Here is a 10,433-nt window from a genome sequence, read left to right on the forward strand (position 1 = left end):
AGGATCAAAACCCAGTGCCATTGTCCTTGGCTTCTCAGCAGCCCTCATTGTCCGCCATATTCAGAGAGTCCGGGTTTATCCCCTGCTTTTCGAGTCATTTTTAAAAGAAACAAATGAAATGAAGCCAAGGGACAGTGAGATGGTTCAGAGGCTAAAAAGCACAAGGCTTAGGGCCCACGCCCAACACCCAGGCTCCATGTAGAAGGAAATAACTGACTCCCAAAGTTGTCCTTCAGTGCCACGTGTGCACATGAACATGCACACAGACAATGATGGAAAGTTTTTAAAAGAAAGAAATTAAACAGATATGAGGCATGTGCTTACAATCTTCAGCGCGTAGAAGGTGGAGGCAGGAACATCAAGAATATAAGGCAGCCCTGTCTCATACCCTGAGCGCCGCTGTTTAGATGCTATAAATAGAAGTAGACCAACTGACTTGCAGCAGTTGACCTAAAGCCAATCAAAATGTGTTTAAAATAGATTTTATAAAGATATTTTACTTTATTAGTGCACACGAGCATTTTGGGTCTGTATGTATGAAGGTACCCCAGAAGAGGTCACTGAATCTTCTGGAACCACCATATGGGTGCTGAGAACTAAACCCGGGTCTTCTTCAGTAACAAGTGTTCTTAATGCTAAGCCATCTCCAGCCCCTAAAATACTCTTTTTAAATGTTCATTAGTGTTTTGCCATGGGAAGTTTTAGATCACTTGAAACTGGAGTTGCAGACAGTTGTAAGCTGCCATGTAGGTGCTGGGAATTGAACCTGAGTCATTTAGGAAGAGCAGTCAGTGCTCTTAACTACTGAGCCATCTCTTTAGTCTCCAAATACTTTTTATAAAGGCCTCTTAAGGTTAGGAGTACTGACTACCCTTCCAGAGGACCCGGGTTCAATCCCCAGTACCACATAGCAACTCACAACTGTTTGTAACTACAGTTCAAGGTGATCCTACACTCTCATGCAGACACGAATGTGGAAAAAAACCCCACCAATGTACATAAAATAAAAATTAAATAAAGGCCTTTTAAGTAAGTCAAACCAATTCTTTAAAAATTGAAATTACAGCTATATTCATAAAAATGAATTAAAAACAGTTTTGTCGGTTTGTTATAGAACTGACATCAGCTGGGCGGTGGTGGCACACGCCATTAATCCCAGCACTTGGGAAGCAGAGGGATCTCTATGAGTTTGAGGCCAGCCTGGTCTACAGAACTAGTTCTAGGACAGGCTCCTAAGCTACAGAGAAAAACAAAAAACAAAAACAAACAAACAAAAACCCCCAACACAAAAAACTGACATCAAGGCATCAGAAGGGACTTCCTGTATGTCAACTTTAGGAAAACTGATGCACTTTCCAAAAATAGCAGCTGACTCATAAACCAGTTTGCAGTAGCAAATTTATACAGATATCAAAATGCACACAAAGATTAAATGAACTTGTTTGGTGCCATGAGAGAACACACCCCGTAGAGCTGGCATGCACCCACCCACATCTGCTAGGGTTGGTGGGATGCAGCCATGGTCTAAATTCTGCTCCTGAGATGTTCATGGGAGCATGTGCAAGCTTCTGGGGAAACTGCAAAATAAACAACTTGTCACTGTTTACATGGAAAAGTCCTTCTCATTATCGGATACATCTAATAGAGCTCTCGTTAGACCCTAAAGTGAGATTTACAGCCAAAGAACTAGAAGACAGCTACCAGGATGCACCTAACACTAAACTTACTCTCCATCTTTTACATGTTTAAGAGAATAATATATAACTACTATAACAGACTATAACAGAAACCTAGGATTTGTCCAACATGTTCCTTTCTCCCTACTCTCAGCATCTTTGTCCTTACGCTTTCCTCAGAAGTATGTCTCTGAGTCCCTTTTAGGGTTAGACTAAAATGAGGGCCACCCCAAACACCTGTCCAGAAGGCAACCACAGTCCTCATGATACTGCCAGTGCAGAAACCACACACTGTCTGAAGGTGTTGCCAATTTTGTTTCACTATTTCCAGACTCTACGCAGAGCAATCAGCCTTTCACAAACTGCCAAACTGACATTAGTGTTTTAATTATTTTTCTTCGAAAATAGGGATTTACAGCTGGTATGGTGGCACACAATTTTAATCCCATCAGGTAGAATTCTGAGTTTAAGGACAGTTGGGTCTACAGAGCAAGTTATAGGACTACCAGGGATACACAGAGAAACCTTTTGTACAAACAAACAAAAAACCAAAAAGGAAAGAAAACAGGGTTTCACTATATACCCCAGGCTAGTCTTGGAGTCACACTCTTCCCACCTTAGGCTCTGGGTGCTGGGAATCTAGACATAAGATATCATGCCTGGTTTTAATTACTTTATTAAAAAGGTACTTTTGAGCCAGGCCTGGTGGTCAAGCCCTGCTTGGACTACATAGTAAAAGGAAAGCTGACTCAGTGGTTAAGAGCGCATACTGCTCTAGCAGAGGACCTGGGTTTGGTTCCCTGCACTCAAGTCGGCAGCTCACAATCTCCTGCAACTCCATCTGCAGAGACCAATTCCATAGGTGCTACCTCTACACACAGATACACATGTGTAAAAACTGGCTGCAGAGATGACTCAGAGGTTAAGAACACTTGCTGCTCAATCATAAGGACTGGTATACTGAGCATAGCCCCCATGTAAGATGGTTCACAAAGCATGCCAAACTTCAAGGGACTCAATATCCTCTTCTGGTCTAGGCATAGGTACATATAATAGATACACATAGATATAAATATAGACACACAGACACACCCATAAATCTCATCATTTTGGTTGTGAGCTCGAGTCTTTAAAAGCTAAGCCATCTCTCCAGCCCCACAAATAAATCTTTAACAAAACTTCAAAGAATCGTATGCACATTTTTCAGTGCCAGAGATGGAACTCAGGTCTCCGCATATGCTAAGTAAGCACTCCGCCACTGAGTCACTTCCTCGGCTCTCCAGCATTTTAGTTATTTGTTTGTTTTAGACAGGGTCTCTTGGGTAGTCCTGGCTGTCCTGGAATTCACTATGTAGACCAGGCTGGCCTCAAACTCACAGAGATACACTTGCCTCTGCATTCTGAGTGCTAGAATTAAAGGCATGTGCCTCCACACTGTGCTGTGGGATAATGTTCTTGAACACTATAAAGGTTTGTCACTCATATTGGTTTAATAAAAAGTTGATTGGCCAGTAGCCAAGTAGAAGTATAGGTGGGGTAAATAGACTAAGAGAATTCTGGGAAGAGGAAAGGCAGAGAGCCAGTCACCACCCAGACACAGAGGAAGAAAGATGAGAACGACTTACTGAGAAAAGGTACCAAGCCAAATGGCTAAACATAGAAATGAATTAGGGGTTAATGTAAGTTGTAAGAGCTACTTAACAATAAGTCTGAGCTAATAGGACAAATAGTTTATAAATAATATAAGCCTCTGTGTCTTTCTCTGGGACTGAATGGGGGCAGTACAAGGCAGGACTGAAACTTCTGTCTACAACACTGGATCCCCAATATTTTAACTATGAATCTTAATTTGGTTTTTGAGATGACCTGGTCCAAAGGTGACCTTGAACAACAGATTGTGATCCTCTTGCCTCCATCTTCCCAGTGCTGGGATTATAGGTGTATATCACCATGCCTGGTTTATGTAGTGTGGAGATGCATGCTAAACTAGTACCCTACCACCTCAGCTATATCCTTAGCACAAGAAGAACTTTAAAATGAGAAAGAAATGTGATGTGGGAGGGTCTTCTGTCAATGTGTTACTTTCATTGGTTAATAAAGAAACTGCCTTGGAGGCTGAAGAGATGGCTCAGTGGTTAAGAGCATTGCCTAATCTCCCTAAGGTCCTGAGTTCAATTCCCAGCAACCACATGGTGGCTCACAACCATCTGTAATGAGGTCTGGTGCCCTTCTCTGGACTGCAGGCATACACACAGACAGAACATTGTATACATAATAAATAAATAAATATTAAAAAAAAGAAACTGCTTTGGCCCTTTGATAGGACAGCAGCTTAGATAGGCAGAGTAGACAGAACAGAATGCTGGGAGAAAGAAGCAGATTCAGGCAGATGCCATAGCTCTCCTCTTAGGCTAGAATCTTTCCTGGTAAGCCACCACCTCATGGTGCTACACAGATTATTAGAAACGAGTTAATCAAGATGTGAGAATTAGCCAATAAGAGGCTAGAACTAATGGGCCAAGCAGTGTTTAAAAGAATACAATTTGTGTGTTGTTATTTCAGGTGTAAAGCTAACTATACTGGAGCAGGGCAGGATGAAAAGCAGGCCTGCTCGTCTCCTCACTACAGAAATGCTTGGGGTTATGGAAAGAAATCTATTGAATTTTATGAATAAATATTGAACCTGCTTAAGAGCTCTACTGAGCAACCAAAAAGAAAAAAAAGGAAGACATGTACTCCTTCTCTCCTGGCAACAAGTGACCCTCCCTGCTGTCCCAGGGAATTTTCTACAGCACCTATAAGAACACTATTTCAGTGTCCTGTGGAACCTGGTTTGTTGAAATACTGTGTGTGCCTTACAATCTGAGGTCTTATCTTACTCCCGAGTGGGGTAAAGCATTAAAGAAATATTTAATAAATAAACAGGGATATTAAAAGTTACAAATGAGCTGGGGGGGGTGGTTGCATGTCATTTATTCCAGCACATAGGAGGCAGAGGCAGGTGGATCTCAGTGAGTTTGAGGCCATAGTCTACAGAGCTAGTTCTAGGAGAGTCAAGACTACAAAAAGAAACCCTGTCTTTAAAAACAAACAAACACACAAAAAGTTATATATTAAAACAAAAAAAGTATCAAGCCAGTTGTGGTAGCACACACCTTTAGTCCCAGGACCTGGACAGGCAGATCTCTTATTTGAGAATCACACACTATGACTAGAGAGATGGCTCAGCCGTTAAAGGCTGGGCTCACAACCAAAAATTTAAGAAAAGCACACTCCTTTGGTCCCAGGACTTGGACAGGCAGATCTCTCAGTTTGAGCCCAACTAGGGCCATACAGTAAGAGCCTGTCTCAAAAATAAATAAAAAGAAAAAAATTTACAGCATTCCAAAATTCTGGTCTTAAAAAAGTTAAGTATGCTTAGATGGCCAGGGACTAGAAGCTGGACAGCTCAGAGACCTAGGGTAGACCAAACAGTACCGACAAGAAAAAATAAATGATTCCTAACAATATTCTGCTATATTTACAGATTGATAAATATATAGCACAGTTGACCCCAGAGAGGCTTCTTCCAGGAGCTGATGGGAGCAGATGCATGGCCAAACAGTAGGTGGCATTCAGGGAACCCTGCAGAAGATGGGGAGGAAGGATTGTAGGATCCAGAGATGAGGACACCAGAAGAAAACACAGAATCAACGAACCTGAACTCAAGAGGGGCTCACAGAGACTGAACAGACAACTACCTAGGCCCTCTACATATATGTGACAGTTGTGCAGCTTCGTGTTCTTTAGGGACTCCTAACAGTGGGAGTGGGGGCATATCTGACTTTTCTGCCTGCTCTTAGGATCCGTTTCCTCCTACTGGGTTGCCTTACCCAGTCTTGACAGGAGGGTTTGTGTCCATTCTTACTGAATCTTGTGATGTTACGCTCAGTTAATAGCCCTGGGAGGCTTCTTTGTTTGTAAAGGGAAATGGAGGTACAGTGGATCTGCAGAAGAGACCCCCCCAACACCCCTCTTCTGCAGCCTCCCATCCCTCCACTCCTAGGCTATGGTCAGAATGTTTTGTATGAAAGAAGAGTAAGAAATAAAAATAGTTGAGGGCCAGTCCTGGTTAATTATCAAAATCTAGCCACAAATAAACCGAGACTGTTGGGGAATATTATTTTCAGGTGTGTTTTGTTATGCAGCATTTGATTGACTGAGAAGCTGTGATTCTTTGCCTGTCTAAAATACTTGATGGTCCTAATAGAGAGCTGAACAGCCAGCAGTGAGGCAGGAGCAAGGACAGGCGGGACTGGCAGATAGTATAAACAGCAGGAGAAATGAGAAAAAGGAGGAACAAGAGAACGAGGAAAGGAGGAACTCGGGGCCAGTCACCCAGCCAGCCATGGAACAGGAAGGAAAGTGAGACATACAGAAGTAAGAAAGATAAAAGCTCAGAGGCAAAAGGTAGTGGGGATAATTAAAGCTAGGACAAGCTGGCTAGAAACAAGCCACGTTATGGCCAGGCATTCATAACTAAGAATAGCCTTCGCGTGTGATTCATTTGGGAGCTAGATAGTGCCCCCCAAAAAAGGCAAAATAATAAGACATCATACAACATCAGACATGTCATAATAGTATCATTACACTACAGTGGCATTATAACCCTATCACAGGTAAAGGAAAGTGAACAAATTTAATTCAGTTCAGGCCCTTCCTTCCAGCTCGGAAAGTGTCCTCAGGAAGAGAGCCACTACAGCTGTTAATGGTGTAGGATGGGTACTAATCCAGTACGACTAGTGTCTTTAGAAGTAACGACAAGAACTATGGGAAACTGCCCAGGCAGAGCCAGCAGCAGGCAAAGATTCACCTCTACAGGTTTCGGCAGAGTGAACCACTTCTGATCTTCGGAATTAGGAGACTTTCTCTCTTTACTCTTGGCAGTGTGTAAGATGACCTGTGTTATTTGCTGGCATTCTTGCTAAGGACATTCTTCAAAGACCATCCTTTGACTCTTTTCTATCTCTAGCTATTGAGAAGTTTCTAGCACACTGTGGGCCTTCAAGAAGTGTCGCGGTGAATACATTACACATGAACTATAAACTAAAGCCAATACTCAGAGAACAATGGCAAAACCAAATGAAGGTCACTACACAAACCTAACAATACTTTCCCTTTGTCGGGTAAGAGACAACATTGAAAACAGTGGGGCTGGGTTTTAAGATTCACGCCTTTGAACGAACTTTGCCTTCTTCAAAGACTTCCTCTCTAGTTTAAGGCTTTTTCCAGACAGGCCATTGCTTGACACCTTTGGGAGGAAGTCCTGTTTGGGCACCATGTTGGGGCTTGAGGTCCCCTTCTCAGGATGAATGTGACTTTCAGAAACTAGAAGTATTTAGAGTTAAGCTTAATAAAGTCAGAGATAAAGCCAGGTAATAGTACTTAAAAACAAGATGTACTTATTAAAAAAAAAATACCCCTCACAATGTTCAGTCAGAATTGGTAGCATAACCCTGTATTCCAGCACAGGGGATGCTGAGGCAGGATGACTGACATGGGTTCAAGGCCATCAGAATTACAGTGAGACTGTCTAAAAACATTACAGAATTGTAAAGTTATCTAAGGAAGAATCCCAAAGGTAGGTAAAAGATGCTGTTTGCAAGGCGGTCGTGGTGGCCCTTGGGAGGCAGAAGCTAGGGGATCCGGGGAGTGCCAGGCCGGATACAGAATGAGACACTGTCTCAAAAGTCCCCTAAGAAACAAAACAAAAGAAAACCCAACCTGTACATTTTATTACTCCAAGAACATGTCATGGAGTATTCCCAAGAACTTCAGAAGAGACCCTTCCCCCCCATACCAACCATGACGAAATCATCCTTCTGGTAGGGCTGGAACGTCTGGTCGAAGCTGAACGCCTGCGCCTGGATTCTGCCCAGCATGGACCTGGCAGAGGGGGAGAGTCAGTGGGCTGGGGCCGGAGTTTGGGAGCAGAGTGCAGAGCCCGGAGCCCGCATCCCTGAGCCCGGACCCCGGATCCCCGAGCCCGGATCCCGGACCCAGGAGCGCAGAGCCGCATCCCCGAGACCGGATCCCGGAGCGCAGAGCTGCAACCACGAGCGCGGCCCTAAGTCCACGGGACGGGAGAGTGGCCGCTCCCACCTCTCGCTCCTCACCATTGGCGGAGCCGACTGGTGATCTCCCGGGTGCTCAGGGATGAGAAAGTTCTCTGAGGCAGAAATCTGAAGTAGAAGCCACCTAGATAGTTCGACTCCCCAGCCGCCATTCTGCTTGTGGCCACAGGAAAGCAGTAGCGGTTTCTATAGAGACAGAGCAGCAGGCGCCTCACCACGCTCGGGGGCGTGGCGTCGCTCTGAGGGGCGTGGCGCCGCTCTGGGGGGCGGGGCGCCGCCCGGGGGACGGAGTTGGGGCGGGGAGAAGGCGACGTGGTTCCTTTGGCGCAGACGCCTTGCTTCTGAGAACTCCTGGCCTGGCTGTTAGGAGATGGAGAAAAGTTGCCGGTCGCTCTCTGCTGACTGGAACTCAGTTACTCTGCCCCGGCCAGTGACCTAATATCAAAGTCTACAGTCTCAAACTGACAGCGTCTTTAGACGCTTTGCTGGAAGTAAAAATCTAATTAGGTTGATTTGATTTAAAAGACAAAGGGAGGGGCTGGAGAGATGGCTCAGAGGTTAAGAGCACTGATTGCTCTTCCAGAGGTCTGAGTTCAATTCCCAGCAACCACATGGTGGCTCATAACCATCTATAATGAGATCTGGTGCCCTCTTCTGGCATACAAACATACATGGAAGGAATCTTGTATACATAATAAATAAATAAATCTTTAAAAAAAAAAGACAAAGGGACCGCGAAGGAGAATAGTCTGCTTTTCTGTGGCAGACGCTTTCCTTTTGAAGTTGCACTTCAGGACCAAAAAAAAAAAAAAAAAAAAAAAAAAAAATCCCGCAGGCGCTACACCACAACACGCTATCAGTAAGCAAAATACGTTTATCAGTTGAAAATTGCTTTCAGGAGCCAAGTTTCAGATTTTGCCATAGGAGCTGGATAGGATTTAGGGGGGAGAATTTTTATTTATTTATTTTTATTTTATTATTAATGTTTTACCTGTATGTGTGTCTGTGTGAGGGTGTTGGATCCTGGAGTTAATGGTTGTTAGCTGCCATGTGGGTGCTGGGAATTGAACCTGGGTTCCCTAGAAGAGCAGTCAGTGCTCTTAACCACTGAACCATCTCTCCAGACCTGTAGCTAGGGGAATTAGTAAAGGTTTACCTTTTTCTTCTTCCTCTTGATTTTTAAGAACCAAGAGGACACAGAGATAGAGATAGATCTGGGGAGGGAGGGCAGGGAGAGAGAGTGGGGGAGACTCGTTGCTTTTGCTGTCGCCTTGTCTGCTATCTACTATTATGCCACAGTTTATCCTTTTGTGATATTATTACAATTTGAAGCTGTTAGGGATGCAGTTTTGAACATTCTTATATAGATTATTTTCTTTCTTTTAGTTTTCCCACCATTCACAAGTTTATAAATGTTTTGCTTGTTTTACTTATTTTTTTGTAATTTATTTTTATTTTATTCACATTGCATATGTCTGTGTGAGGGTGTCAGATCACCGAAACTGGAGTTACAGACAGTTGTTAGCTGTCATGTGGGTGCTGGGAATTGAACCTGGGTCCTCTGGAAGAGCAGCCAGTGCTCTTAACTGCTGAGCCCTCTCTCCAGTCCTCCAGCCCCTCCAGCCCTGTACTATGTGGGAGCTTGGTGCCCTCAGAGGTCAGAAGAGGGCATCAGATCCCCTGGGCCTGCAGTTACCGACAATTGTGAGCTGTCATGTGGGTTATGGGAATCCCTGTCCCTTGCAAGAACAGAAAGTGGTCTTAACTGCTGAATCATCTCCCTAGTCCATCATAAGTATTTTTATATTTATGGTTGTGAGCCTAGCCTTTAACGGCTGAGCCATCTCTCCAGCCCCCTCATAAGTATTTTTGTAAAGGAAACAGAACGTTTTATTTATTTTTTTCCAAGATACATAGAAAGGTTTTATTTGCAGGGCAGCAGAGATTTAATCAAGCCAAATCTCCTGTCATCATCCTTCTCCTGTGCGGGAGGGGGTGTGGGAAGGGGGCAGAACCTGCTGCTGGAGCTGCAGAGCCAGGGGCAGCAGAGACAGCCACAGCCCCACCAGCAGGCACACTGGCAAGTTTCCCAACATCCTGGGCGATGACATCCTCAATGTTTTTCCATTCAGCTCACTGATGACCTTGTTGAACCCGTCATTGTCCGCCTTGATGCTCATGCTGTCTAGTATCTTCTTAAAATCTTTGGCGCTAGGAGAGGAGTTGCCCCCAAAGGCAGCAAGCAAATAAGAGGGGACCGCCTCCCGCGTGTGACCTCGGTGGCGTCAGGTGGTAAAAGGCCAGAATGTTTTATTATAAGGTATAAGTACAAACTGGCTTAATTAAGGTTTCTATTGCTGCTATGAAGTACCGTGAGCAAAAGGCAAGTTGGGGAAGAAAGGGTTAATTTGACTTATACTTCCATATCATCAAAGAAGTCAGGACAGAAGCTCAAACAAGGGCAGGAAGCTGGAGGGAGGAGCTGATACAGAAGCCATGGAAGAGTGTTGCTTACTGACTTGCTCCTCATGGTTAGCTTAACTTGCTTTCTCATAGAGCCCAGGACCACCAGCCCAGGGGTGGCACCATCAGTCACTAATTGAGAAAATGCTCTAAAGGTATGCCTACAATCAGATCTTATGCA

The 10,433-nt window shown here is 44.2% G+C and overlaps 1 protein-coding gene across 1 annotated transcript in view; it reads right to left on the reverse strand.

Moving 5' to 3' along the window:
- The window catches only part of Cfap300 (cilia and flagella associated protein 300), a 26,144-nt gene extending 18,173 nt beyond the window's left edge, over positions 1 to 7,971 (reverse strand). Inside the window, exons 1-2 of the mRNA XM_005346786.3 lie at positions 7,832 to 7,971; positions 7,520 to 7,601 (exon numbers count right to left, since the gene is read on the reverse strand). Of these exons, the coding sequence (XP_005346843.1) occupies positions 7,520 to 7,601; positions 7,832 to 7,941 (192 nt within the window). The 5' untranslated portion in view covers positions 7,942 to 7,971. The remainder of the gene's footprint in view (positions 1 to 7,519; positions 7,602 to 7,831) is intronic.
- Between the last annotated feature and the right edge of the window lie 2,462 nt (positions 7,972 to 10,433).

Source organism: Microtus ochrogaster, chromosome 5 (assembly GCF_000317375.1).
Source record: "Microtus ochrogaster isolate Prairie Vole_2 chromosome 5, MicOch1.0, whole genome shotgun sequence".
In the NCBI taxonomy this organism is placed as follows: Eukaryota; Metazoa; Chordata; class Mammalia; order Rodentia; family Cricetidae; genus Microtus; species Microtus ochrogaster.